The following is a 14,226-nucleotide window of genomic DNA, read 5'->3' as shown; positions in this document are numbered from 1 at the left end:
TAGAGCTGCTCTCTGTTTATGTAGTACAGGGAGGTAAGTACTCCAAGGGAAATGAAAACATGTTCTTTGGTCATGGATAAAGACTTCAGCAGGTAGTTTTTATTAATAAGAAACACTTCTCACATAAGATGGAGAATAACGAATTTATAGAGGAGTAGTAAGGAATGCACACAGCTTCCTAAAAAATACTTCCTTGGAGAGATCCTAGGCACATGTTAGCTGTGCAACATCCAGCTTCCCACCTGTCCCAGGTCAGGAAGCTGGAGAGCAGGGAGAGCTCCCTGCACACAGGTACCACTTGGGGGCCTCTCGGTTCCTTCTGTGCAGTTGTGCAGTGGCCAGGGGCTCCCATGACCTTCTGTCAACAGGCTACAGGTACTGTGTGGCCAACGTGCCAAGTTCAGGCAGTCGGGAATCGCCCCCATCCCTAGCTTTCATTCCTGCAGGCGAGGCAGGGGCATGGCAGTCCTCGGCTCTGACCTTGAGCGGAGCGATGCTGCACCTGACACCGAGATGCTCTCCAGCAGGTCCTAGGTTTGCCGCTGGGCTTTCTTCCTCCCCCCTGCAAGGCGGCACCCGAGGAAAACTGCGCTCGGCTGGCTCCCCGCCGCTCGGGGCGGAGGGCAGCCCACCGCCTGCCGGTGTGTGCCTGCGCAGGGCGGGCGGGCACAGCCCCGCCTCTCCCCTGCCCGACCGCCGGGGGCTGCGCGGCTGCGGAGCGGCGCGCGGGCAGCGCCTGCCGGCGTGTCCGGCCGCGGCGGCGGTGGCTGCGCCCTGCTGCGGCTGCCGCTCTCTGCCGCCGGGACTGCTGCTTGCGGGCGCCGGAGGGAAGGCGGCGGCAGCGTGCGCGGCTGCGGGAGGCGAGGAAGGGAGTTGCGAGGCTGCGAAGTGCCCTAGAAGTTTGCCGGCAGGAGCGGCTCGCCTGCCCGGCCCCGCTCTGCTCTGAGGAATACCCCTGGCTTAAGATGAGTGGCTGTAGGAAGCGCTGTAAGCGTGAAATACTGAAATTTGCCCAGTACCTCCTCAGGCTAATCACAGGTTCTCTTCACACAGGTAATGACTGTTTTGCTTTCTAGTCGAGCTCTGCAGCATGGGAACAGGGAGACTGCCTAAGGTTAATACAGCCGTGGCATTGTTTTGTACTCTGATTCCTTTAATCTTAAAAAAAAAAAAGAAAGAAAAAGAAGAAATCTGAGAACTACTTTGTGGCTGAGTATCATAAACCCAGAATACATGGTCTGATGTTGCAGCGTTTAGGCAGTGTAACGTTCTCTAAGCATTTACACACCTGAATCCAAGCTGGGATGCGAGTGTACGTGCTTTCACCTGGCCACCTGTGTACGTGGAAGGTAATGTGGAGTATTCACGTTGTGACCGTAAAGGATGACTCTTATGCTTTCTATGTTCACTCTTCCTTGAACTGATTAACTTTGACAACTAGACTCCATTCATTTATTTATTTTTCCTCAGAGGCTTGCTTTTGCTTAAGGTTTAAATCAACTGCAAACCATCAATGTGATGCTACAGCATCTTGGTGCAAACTTTAACTAGCAATTGTGCTTCTTTTTGCCCTTAAAGAATCTGAAACATAAATGGCTGTCAGCTTTATTTGTTTATGTGTCTATTCTTTTGTTTTTGTCTGTAACCTTGGACAAATTGTGCAGTACCAGAAAACAGTTCAAGGCTAGACTGAACAAAGAGTATAGTTTTCTTCTTGGCACTTTAGAAAAGATACTCTTCTCACTACTGAGTGTTTTCTGTGGCAGTTCCCAGTAGCTTACATGATGTCATTCTGTAGTTATAAAATAGAGTTGTGCATCTTTTTGGACTTCATACTTGCTGTATTTACTTGCATCCTTTGGGTAAAACATCAAGCAGAGGTGCCAGTAATTAGGAGGTAACAATCATGATTATTGAGAACTGAAAGCCATTCATTTTACTGCAAGTATTCTGGAAGTTTTGGCTGATTTTCTTGGGTTTTTTTTTTGTTTTGTGCCCCAGTTTGAGGGAAAACTGATACTGATAGATTAGGGAGCAGAATTGACTCCAGTACTGGTGAAAAGTATCAATACATGCAGTTTAGCAGATTTGGGGCTGTGATGCTGTAAAGGTTGTGGTATAAACACCAGTACTGTATATGTCATATGGCCTTTGGAACTTGGGGAAATGTGATACAGCTTTGCAGTAACTTTAAGTGTCTTGTAGCAGAATCCCCCTGACTTTATTTCCTGTACTGTTCCTAGTCTATTGTGGTTTCTCTTTTGTGAATTGTCTCAATCCAGATTTCTCCAAAAATGCTGGCTTCTTCCTCCTATGGGTTGCTATGGAAATAATGTGATATGATGGAAGAAGAAAGCTATGTTAGAAATGAACACCAGTGCTCTTCCCCCTTCCCCCAAAGTCATCCAAGCTTTTCCTATGTAGCAATTGATGCACACTAATTTTTAGTGATGTTTGTACTGCCAGCTTTCTAAGGTCACAATTCAAAACCACTTTCAAGAGCTGGCATGGATACTCATTTTAATGTCACTACTACAATAAGTTCTTTTATTTGTAATTAAGTATGTTTTCAATGCCAAATTACTGGAAAGCCAACTAGAGTGGTATGGAAGATGTTTCCTGAAAAGAAACAAGCCAGCCAAAACCCTCCACTGTTAGGAACTCCTAAGGACTGAGATACCTTCCTAGGAAATGTTCAGCTCAGTTTTACTACGGGCAACAGTGTCTTACTACTGCTCCTATCTTAATAGACTGCATCATGTTCAAATTATGCAGCAAATGAGATCAATATAATGTGATAATAACTGAACTGCTAAGAGAGGTAAAGCTCCAGTTGTTACCTAGCCCAGTCTTCTAATTAACCTCAACTGTTGCAATACCAGTTACTGTTCCTTCTGCAAAATATAATGCATAATTCATTATGTTGATAATTAGTTGATAATTAATGAAGATGAATGAAGAAGCCCAGTTGAAAGTGTTAGAAAGTTATGCTTTAATTTGTATATTAAAAATACTGCTGTTTCCATCTTGAGCATCCAAAAAATGTAGGCTAGCTGTCAGAAACAAAACAAGTGTGCTTATTTAGCTTTTACAAGCAGGCAATCTGCTCACTTGATGACTAATTCTTTTCAAAATGTAGATGTTTACTAAGCAGCACAGTGGTGAACACAATTTAAGTTCCTTATTGACTTGATTTGGCCCCTGGCTTCTTTTTCAAGTGCTTTTTAATATTTAAATGAGTAGACTGGAACTAGACATTGTTGAAAGCATATGGAGCAAATCTAAACCATTCCTTGTTTCTGTAGGGTTAAGCATAGAATCATAGAATGGCTTCAGTTGGAAAGGACCTTAAAGATCCTGTAGTCTCAAACCCCTGCCATGGGGCAGGGACACCTCCCACTAGCACAGGTTGCTCAAAGCATCATTAGAGCATGCTGAATATATACTTAATCCACATCCATAGGGACTGCTACGAGCTCTGCTGCAGTTGGTGTGATTGCACTGAACAGAGGATGAGAAAGTGAGCTAGGACAGAGACTGGGTGTACTGGCTACAGGCCCAGCCAAGAAGTCAGTGCTGATTCCTGGGTTTGCTGCTTGTGTTTCATAACCATTTACTACACACAGAATTGAAATATCCAAAGTAAATTTTCACTCCTATAGCTGTCTCTGATAGTATGTAAACATGGACTTATGGTTACAACCCGGCTGAGTATTACCCACTATTAATGAAACTATCCCCTTGCTTGAAAGTAAAAGCTGCATAAATCTTTACAATGGGTTTTAAGAGGCAATTTCAGACTGAATACATCCAGATCTCTTCCATTATTTTTTCTTCTTTTACAGCAAGTTCCTATGACAGACAAAAGCAGAGAAGTGTAAGGAAAAGAAATAACATTTCCAACAAAGTTTTACTTTCCCTCTAACTTCTGCTCTGTATGAAGTTGGTGTGTTTCCACAGGTGAAAGAGACTCCCTCAAATATTGGAAGACCAGGTTTTTCAAATGCCATACCAATGGGTATTGTCATGAAGAACTTAGTGCTGCTGTTGAGAATATTTCAGTTTTTGGATGCAGTGTGAACTTGTATATAATAGGCAATAAGAGAAATCATTGCAAGGTGAAGAAATAGATCACAAATTATCTTGGAATGAAGAAGGCATCATTTCAGAGCAATGGCTAGGAAGTTCTTCCTGACTGTCACAACTCATGGAGTGTGGAGATTAAAGAGATAAGAGGAATGAAACTCTAATCATTGACTCAAGTGGTAAATTTTCACAAGTATATCCTTTAAAAGGATGTTTATATTAAATGCCTGCTATGACAAATTAGATGTCATAAAGGAGGCTAGTTTTTCCAAGACAGGAAGAAGGAAGAGGAGAGCAAAACTGACTGAGGAATTTCTTATTGTGTTATCCTGATGAAGCAGGACCTCTCCTACAGGCTGTTTGTTTAGGAGCAGAGTGTAGCATAGGCAGTGCTCTGAGACAGAAACCCAAGATGTACTGAACTAAGCAGAGGGTAGTGTGAAAGAAACTCTGGGAAATGCTGAGAATGCTGTAACTCAGTGCACTTATGCTGCTTTCTGATTCAAGCTGGAGCAGGTTATAAATATTTCTTTTGTTGACCCAAAAAATCAAGCCTAGCTGTGTACTTTCCACAGGCTGCAGCTGCAGACACGCTGAGAACTTCTAACAGTTTTGTGGAAGAGCATTCAGATTTTAAGTAATGTAATTAATTAGGAAATACATGATGATAAACCACTGCTAATCACTCACAAATTATAAACTTTCCTCTCTTCAGAAAAGGGTCTGGATAGACTTCCTTTGCTTCCTCCCATTTGCATACCTCTCTCCCTTTAAGCAGTATCTGCAGAACTCAGCGTTGTGCAAAATATTTCAGCTTCAAGTTTTGTAATCCTGCATGTGGCAGATTGGCTGAACATCACAGGAGACTGAAGCAGTAGTGAAAAATTTGTGTGGGTAGAAGGATATCTTGAAGTAGGGGATTTAAAAGCAATACCCTAATCTTTAAACATTCTGCTGAATATGTTTAAGTGCTTTGCTCAGGCCTTCCCCTGTTTTTAAGAGATCAAGTCCGTCATATAATGTATTTCAAACAGGTTTTTTCCCTCAGCCCTTCCAAAGGAGTCCTCCTTTGAGGCCTTAAGGTTTGTTAATGAGAAAAGGACAGACAGTTACCACTCTGCATACCATTTGTTTTGAAAAGATTGAGTTTTATTCTTTCACTGCAAATCTGAATCTTAATTATACTGAAAGACAGGGCTCAGCTTCTCTTACAAATGACACATTGAAAAGCATCCCATAACCACCCTTAATGATGTCCCTTTGAAAGTCCTGTGGCCTTTAACTTTCTTGTAAGAGTCCAAACTACTGACACAATTTACAAAGATGTTAAAACTTCAGCTCTATGTAGGACACAGCACCTGACATTATGTTTAAAAATACTCTCAAAGGAACTCTGAGAAAGTTACTGACTTATGCACACAAAATATCAGTAAACAGCAGCATTGAGACCACCCCAGCCTTGTGTGATGATATCATGCAGTTCTTAAATGTCTGTGTACTTTTCCTTGAGCCATTACAGAGTAACTCTGAGTCCAGGAGCAGCAGGGAGTAGAGTCTAATTAACAGTAAAACTTTGAATGCAAAAGTACCTTAGGTTGGGTTTTGGTTGTTGAGCTGTTGTTCATTTTATAGGGACTCCATTGTAGACGGATTTCGTGCAGTGATTCGCAGGGATGGTTAAATGGCAGATAAAATTCCATGTAGATTAATGTGAACTGGTGCATGCTGTGCAAAATGAGCTTTCTGTCTAAGTGCAGAGGTGGCAAGCTTACCATTACCAGTCAGGAGTGAAACCCCAGGGCTGAGAAACCTGTGACACCCCTTAGTAAAGGGTGTTCGAAGTGCAAAAAGTTCTGCATGAGTTCAGAGGCACAAGATGGGCAAGGACTTGGAAAAAAAAATCTGTTGGGAGTCACTGACTTGGTTAAGTGTAGTATGCACAAGAAATCCCCTGAGATGAAAATAAACTGTGACTAGGAAAGTGTTGGAGGAAAATATTGAATATGCTTGTCCTGCTTCTCTGGGCATACAGTAATAGCTGCTACTGAAGGCAGGATGTTGTGCTAGATAGATCTTTAGTCTGATCCAATGCAAGCACCTTTTTAAGTTGAAATAAACTTCTCTGCAGTTAGGATAATATCCTTGCTTCAAAGGGTGGTAGAGTATCACAGTTTAATAGTAAGCTCTGCCCCTTCCTAAAAAGGGTTCTTGACTTGATCTCTCCTGAGCTCCTTCCTCCAACAACCAGAGGTTTTGAACTGGTAGTTTGCATGGAGGTATAGACCAAATAGGAGGTCATTTGGAACATACAGCATTGCACAACCTACTTGTAATAATCATTGCATGTGATTTATTATTGCTTTTAAATTATTAGTACTTTAGTGTCCTGAGTTTGTTAGGCATCACAGCCTTAGAATAAGTTCTAGGACCTTTTATATCTATACATATTTCTATGGGCTTGGTTCTTTTTTCCCCCAGAGTGAAAATAATGCTCTTGCTCTGCTGTCATAGTGTTGGCTATGAATATGAATGATTATGTTTGAAGATTTAATGCAAATCCACAAGACTAGCCTTAAGTCTAAATGCTTTCCTTCCCCCTCAGGCAATTGTACTCTTTACTGTCCTGAAAAGGGATTGGAAACTTACAGATGGAGGAAAACATGAGTATGGAAGAGCCAAAGCAGGGAGAACAAGGGAAGATGGACTCATCCTATCAGTAGCAGAGCCAATAGACGATCATTCAAGTGAAGATATTAAAACATACATAATTAAACCCTCTCTATTTATGGATGTGCTTCATAGTTTTATTTGTGGCTGTTACATGAAAGGCACACACTAGGAATGAAAAATGAGAAACCCTGACAACCTTGTTCACCCAGACCTGACAATATATGCACATGATTTCAGATGACTGCAGTAACAGGACATAATTTAACTTCTAACTTTATGAATTGCACTCTCTCAAAACCTGGGACAGCCACGTGTCCATGGTCTGCAAGGCCTACCTTGAATGTGAACCTGCATTAACCAAAAGTATTTTTCCCATTTAATGGTTTAATTTTTGAGTTCTTCAAGAATGTTAGAGATAGATTATGCCCAATTCAGTACCATGTTTGCATATAGAGTGATATGGAAAAGGGCACCCTTGGAAGTAGATGGAAACTGAACTATGTGCTAACAGCACTTCTGTCTTTAACTGGCTATTAGAACTGTGTATTCTATGTGACCAGCTCTGAAACAACCAAGCAGGAATGACAGAACTGATAAAACTCAGCACCTGTTTGTGGCCATGGCAAAAGCCAAGCTTGTGCCCTATGACACCAGCAGTCACCTCTTTATGTGCAGTAATCCAGTGACACCAGCCATCACACACCACTGTTCTCTTTCCCAGTGCAATGTGGTGGCCTTAACTTGCACTAAAGTGCTTCTAGCCTACATGCATTTGTAACAGTTATCACTTCTATGCATAACCCAATCCAGTGATTTTTGTGTGTCCCTGAATTTGTTTAGGTCTTGACTAAACGGAGGAACACGCTGTGGCACCACACTCTGAATTTTCCTGTTGCCTTTTCATAATGATAACCTGTCAGGGAAGGCAACACAATTCACTTTAATACATCTTTCAGCTTCAAAACTGAAGTACTTCTTTGGAAGGAATTAAAAACCCCAAACACCTCAAACCCAAACAGAACCACAACAAACAAACCAACTGTTCTCTGAAGTTGAACTGAACTCTCCAGGGCAAGGAGCTGTCCAAATTACATCAGCTGGTTCCCTAAGCACGGACTACGATGCCCCCTTTCACTCTTTTCAGTGCTAATTTACTCCTTTATTTTGAAGTCTGATGCAGTCCTGTACAATTTGAGCTTTACATGGAGATCACTCCACCAAAACAGTGCAAGAGATGAAAGAAGACTTTATTTTCCAACTATCTGTTTAAAGCTACAGCAGTTACTCTTAAAGAACCCTGTGTTCCTGTTACTATCCTTCAGCATTAAACTCTCAATGTGTCATTAATTTGGCATTTGAAATTCTATTCCAACTAATACTGAGACCATAATTTTACAGATTAAGTTTTGTCATTGCTGTCTTCAGAAGGCATCATCTGCAAATAAGCATATACAGTGTTCCTGGGGGGGTGAGGAGGAGGGGAGGGGGGTCACACAGGCTCTTCAGCTGGTGGTAATTTGATTTACCCTTTTGAGCTTTTTATGGAGTGCCCATCTAGCCAGTGTAATTAAATGTAAATATAAATCGAAAGTGTCTGGGATAGAGGGAAGAAGCAGCCTGTTTTCTCCAGCAGCACCCATGCCTCATTACTTAGGAACGGATGCAATCTGAACTGAGGCACTACATTTTGTTTCTTCCTCAGTCTGATTTTATTGGCAGGTTTGTTAATTATTATTGTTGTTTTTTTTAATCCCTTTTATGAAGTGTCAGATTAAACTGGAACAACATTTAGCATTTGTGAGGTGCCGGCGTTTCTGTGCACAGCCGTGGTAAGCTTCAGTTAATTTCAGGAAAAATAGGTGGCAGCTGATCATTTGGATGTGATTGATGGTAATATCTGCAAAGGCCAGCACTCTGAATATGGGAATTAGGCTTTATTTCAGGTTTCATGTAGCTAATGAGGTGTTACTTACTCCTCAAAGGTTTATCAGTAGACTCTTCAGACTAAGAGACCTCAGCGATACCTCCTCCAATTCCCCTACCATGGGCAGGGATGCCTCTCAACTAGAATTGGTTGCCCAAGGCTTCATCCAGTTTGGGCTTAAACACCTAAAGGGAGGAGGCATCCACAATCACTCTGGGCAATGTATTCCAGAGTCTCACCTCCCTCATACTGAAGAACTTCTTCCTAAGATCAAGTCTAAAGCTACTCTCCCTCAGCTTAAAACCATTCTCTGTAGTCCTGTTGCTAGACACCCTTATGAAAAGTCCCCCTCCAGCTTTCCTGTAGAATCTCTTCAGGTACTGAAAGGTGGCTCTACAGTCTTCCCAGAGTCTTCTGTTCTCCAGGATGAACAACCCCAGCTCCCTCAGCCTATCCTCATGGCAGTGGTCATCCAGCCCTTGGATCATCCTTGTGGCCTCCCTCTTCAACTGCTCTATTGTAGCCTAACCCAACTCTTACAAACTTCTGCCATTATCAGTTCAGAAAATGAATTGCAACATAAGAGAAGTCTCAGAAACTGTCTTTGTATGCAGATTTAATTCAAATTAAGTAAAACTGCTGTGTTTCAGAGGAATCAGAACTGAAGTGACCTTATTTTAATTTAGCATAATTAATTTCTCAAGGAAATGAAACCAAACAAAGCCTATTTTAATTCTGAATGAGTGTCTCAACAGAGGCTGAATTAATTTAACTATTCCACCTTACTGATTAATTAATATTTAACTTTGCTGAGTAGCTTGTGTGCATAGCTCCTCCAGATCCTTGAGAAGGTGACAAGGTTTTTTAGTGAGGACAAATAGACTTTTCTTTAACCAGTTGTTAACTTTTGAAAGTACAGCCAAAGACTGAAATGCTGGTGGTGGCTGACAGGCACTGCTCTCCTTCCATTAGGTGCAGCTGCTGCCCTGGTTGCTGGTTTTGGACATTTCATTGCAATTCAGGCCCTCTCCTTCTTGCCACACACAGGTGAATGCAAGTGCCACCACATAGCCCACGTTCACAGCTCTCTGAAACTTTAATGCTGAGTGACAGATGTGAATGGAAACAGCAGGGCATTCCTGCCCCTGTGCAGACTTACCAGATGAAGTGCTCAAAGCTCCTCAAATAACTGCTGTAGTCCATTGTAAGAAACTAATTGAATTGTATGTATTGCTTACAGGAAGTTCTGGACTGATCTATTAAATTACTTACCTGTTGTCTGTACCCTATCATCCTGTGTTAGTAATGGAAATCTCATCCTGCTGAGACAGGGTAGGAATAAGGCCAGTTTTTTCACAGCTGGTCTGCTGAAATGTTTTTCTCAATCAAGTGATACCATACAGAAAGAGATGTTTGTCACCATAAGGGATAAAACCACCCTTCAAAAAGTCATAGAATTATCCCTAAGATTCATTTTAAAACTCTAAATAAGCAATTTTTATTTAAAGACTGTGAAAAACAATTTCTCTCCTGCCCTATCAGCTGAGTTCATCAGGAAAGGGAGAAGGAAACTACCATGTGGTACCAGAGAATAGGGTATCTAAAACTTCCAGTGCTTTTATATTGGCTGTTTACTTCAATATAAGGACAGTTCTTGAAATTCCTGTATTTAGGCATTTGATTTTAGCTGTCCTGCTACTGACTGAAGTGAGCAACTTTAGATTTGAGGTAATTTAGGTTTGTCTTTTTTCTACTGCACATTACCTGTCAGATAAACAGGTACTGTCTTATTTTATATGTGAGATTCCCAACAAAAAATGAAATGTGTTCTGGAGGGCTTTTTTACCCCCCCACCCATTCAAATCAACAGAATCTTTGGCCTTCCATTCTGTATTACCTTTTTCTTTCCTTTTTTTTTTTTTTCCCATTTAAATAATCTGCATCAAATACCAGCTCTGCAGTGCTACTATCAAAGTAGTATTGCAACACAACTGCTTAAAAACGTTACCTAAGTGTACACATGGACATGAGGCATTCCATACTTAGAATGAGTCTGGGACACTGTAACTAGCATTTTGCCTGGAGGTGCGTTGGCCAACTTCAAAGTCTTACAGGATGAGAGACAGAAATGGTTGCACCACTGTGAGTCAGAAAGGTGAAGTGCAGATCAGGGTGAGTGTGTGTATCTGGGAGCTGTGATGCCAAGGCTTTAGCCTGAATTGGAAGGAAAAAGCCATCAGACATGTGTGATTGTGTCTAGAGGACATGTGAAAAGTGGTGGACTGGTGGAATATACACCAGCCACTGTCAATTTCTTCTAAACATTATAAGGATCTCTGGATCTAATATTTTGGGAGATATTGTAATGTCTTGTAAAGATTCTTCCACAGATGCTACTGGCAATCACTAGGAGCTGCCATTCTAAACCAAGGCACGTTTGGCTAGCTAGAAAGCAAACCCATGATCTGAGCTTTTTGTTCCACCAGCAATTTCCTGACAAGGACAAGTCATTTCAGCCCATGTGTAACTGCATTGGCAGTTTGGTGCCTACATTCTGCTGAAGTCCAAGGAAACTGATACAACTGCTGCCTGTGCTTTGATCCTTTACAATCATGGGGCAGAAGTCATTCTGGTAAAATTAAGTAGCTTGGTATCTGTCTTATGATGTAGGATTAAAGACTTAGCATCCCAGCACTGGATTCCTGAAAAGTCCCATCAGGAAAATGCGTCAAAGGCATACAAATGCACGAGTGCAACAGCACATGACTCCCACACAAAGCAAAGTTGCTAGGATAACTCTTTCAGAAGTGAATGATAAGCTAGTTTTAAGATAATTCTGTAGTGGTCACAACCTTTCCTCATCCCAGCCAGAGGCTAGAATACCTCTTCTGAGAAGGTCACCTTCCACACAGACTCTTCTTTTTGCTACACACTTTGTTAACCTTCTCTTCTCCCAGGCAGTCTGCTCCACAGTGTCCTGTCTCCTAGTGACACAAAGAGGCTACTAAAAATTCATCATGGGTAATTTGTTGTCGATGGGTTGTTTTTTTCCCTTCTTGCTTCCTGCCCAGGCTGAGAGCAGTAGGTGTTGGAGATGGAGTGCTGGAATTACGTGGCAAACTATGATAAATTTCCAGGCCCAGATCTGTACCAACTGCTAAAGTAAACTACTCATTTCTCATTTTAATTTCACTCTGTTGTACAAATGCAATCAAACATTCCAAATCCCAGATGGATGTTTATAAAAGGTAATTTGTTTCACTCTGTAATATGGGGTGGGGGTGGGGAAGGAAAAAGGAATCGTGCATCCTAGAAGTGAGTTTAGAAACCAAACTTGCACTGAAGTCACTGGTTTTAGGAATTAACTTTTATTGGGGTTTTTTTTCTTTTTCAATGGTGTTTTGAACAATTCCATTGTACTGCATCTCAAGGTGAAAAATGACTTGCAAGAAAAATGAAGGATTCTGAGCCTCTCTTAAGACTTTTAACTAGTCAGCTGGAGAAGAGATGGTAAACTGGGGCTGTTTTTTGGTTGTTTTGGGGTTTTTAGTTATTTGTTTTTACAGTGCTGCTGCCAAGAGGACACCAGCCTCTCGCAGTGATGCCTTGTGAGTGCTCTTTTGCTTTTCTCTTGGTCACCGATGTCCTTCATGTTGCAGTAGCTGTTACATTGCAGACTGGGATTGCAGAAGGCAAAGATGCTTTAGCAGTACAGGTAGAGGGTAAAATGAGAAGTCTGAGGGCCACAACTCAAGACAGGGGGGTTGATGTTTCCCTTCCTACAGGTATGCAGTACAGAAATGCAGTAGGAAAAAATTCCATGGAATGTTTTAACCACAGAGGCCACAGGCTCCCCTTTTTGTTTGCTCCTTGGGATTCTTAGGGAAGTATGGTTATGGCCTTGGCTTCTGTTGTACTTTTTCCCCTCTGTCAATCTACAGAGTGCCATGAAGATGACAGGTTGTGCTACGAAGCTGCTTCCAGGTGCTTATGTCACATTGCTCAGAGGCTGGTTGCCCTGCTTTCTTCTGTCCCTGAATTACCACCCACCCTCATTAACCTTTCCAAAAAGCTTAATGTAAATAACTGGTCTTTGGCTGAATGCTTTGAAAGTCAACAGGATTGGGCTTTTTGCCAGTTCTTAATTGAGGCCAATTACTCCTCTGAGTTTTGGGTAAAGGAGCTGGTTGATAAAAAGCCAGATAGAGAGAATGCATTAGGGCTTCTAGCAGCTTGCAAAGCAGAAAGGTCGAAAGAAATGCTCTGTCCTGTCATGCAAAGTGTGGAAGGAAATCTACATGAAAGGTGTTAAGGTGGAAGAAAATAAAGCATGCTGGGTGGGAAATAGCTCTGAAGATTTGAAGTAGATTTACTTAAAACAGAATACAAAGTCTGGCTCCTGCTGCCACCTGAATTGGGAGTTTCTTTTTGCATCATATTTCTGTTTGAAAATTCCAGAGAATAAATGCTGCCTACCCTCTGTTGTAGAAAGCAAAGTTCACTTCTGGCTTCAGAGGCTGGGGCTTTCTACAGACTCCTAGGAATAAAGAAACTCTATTCCATTTAACAGCATCACAGGGAAGGTGTCAGCTTTTCTCCTGAATGTGATAAAATATGAGAGTTATTCCTGCCTGTGTCAATAAATTGTTGTGTGAGGCTCAGTTCAGCAACAAGAAAGCTGATTCTGCTGTCTTAAAGTCTTAGTGGTGTAAGGTCCCCAGTACTAATACAGTGAATTTCTCAGGAAAATTCCTTCTTGCAAGGCTGGCTAACCCTATGCAGAATAACACTGAGGAAACGATTGCCATGTAAAATTGGATGTGGGACTCAGCAACAGGAATTGCTGCAATCATGTGGGATTTAAGGGGGGGGGGGGGGGCGGGGGGGGGGGGAACCCCTAAAACTGAGAACAGAAAATTTTCAAGCAATTTTCTGTAACAAGGCAGAGCAATGTAAATCCCCAGGAAAAGTGCCAATGGTTATTGCTGTCTCCTGGTGTTATTTACCTAATTACCTCAGTGCTTAGCTAATATTTTGCTACTAAGATACTAATTTTTGCATGGAATTTTCTTCTCCCACATTTGCAATCGAAATGAACAAACAATTTGAAATGATAAAAATGTGAACTCCGTAGTTTCTGTTTGCCTGGGGTTTGAGCAGAGAAACCTGGTGGCAGGAAATTCTTGGCAAAATCCAGAATAAGTCTCGATATTTTTTTTCCCCCACAGTCTCTGTTGAATTAGAACTCTAAGTAGTTCTAATGCTATTTGCTTTAATCCAAATTTACATGTTTTATAACCCAGACACTTTAATTTGTCAATGTGCCTTCCACACTCCATGAAGTCCACAGAGGATATTGTGGTTAATGAGGGCACCATCAGAGGCGTCCAATTAATTGAGTAGATGTTGTGGTCATTTCTGTGTGGGGAGCTGCACAGCTGTTTCACTTATAAGAACAATCTGAATTAGCACATCCTTTCACTTTGAGGTTACTGTTGCTTCTTCAGACTTTTGGTTCACTTATATACTTCCCCCCTCCCCCAAAT

General features: G+C 41.7%; 1 protein-coding gene across 5 annotated transcripts in view; it reads left to right on the top strand.

The window, feature by feature from the left end:
• Positions 1–14,226, top strand: part of KCNIP4 (potassium voltage-gated channel interacting protein 4) — a 287,694-nt gene that overhangs the window by 84,420 nt on the left and 189,048 nt on the right. Inside the window, exon 1 of one of the 5 annotated variants that reach the window (XM_068149282.1) lies at positions 809–1,053. The exons of the other annotated variants lie outside the window; for them this stretch is intronic. Coding sequence (XP_068005383.1) covers positions 966–1,053 — 88 coding nt within the window. The 5' untranslated portion in view covers positions 809–965. Of the gene's footprint in view, positions 1–808; positions 1,054–14,226 lie in introns of those variants that run through there. 5 annotated transcript variants of the gene reach the window in all.

The sequence above is a fragment of the Melanerpes formicivorus genome, unplaced genomic scaffold (assembly GCF_026170545.1).
Source record: "Melanerpes formicivorus ecotype bairdi unplaced genomic scaffold, bMelFor1.0.p_v2 SCAF_18, whole genome shotgun sequence".
Classification (NCBI taxonomy): Eukaryota; Metazoa; Chordata; class Aves; order Piciformes; family Picidae; genus Melanerpes; species Melanerpes formicivorus.
The sequence above is the reverse complement of the archived record's forward strand: the minus strand, read 5'-3'. Positions and strand labels throughout refer to the sequence as shown.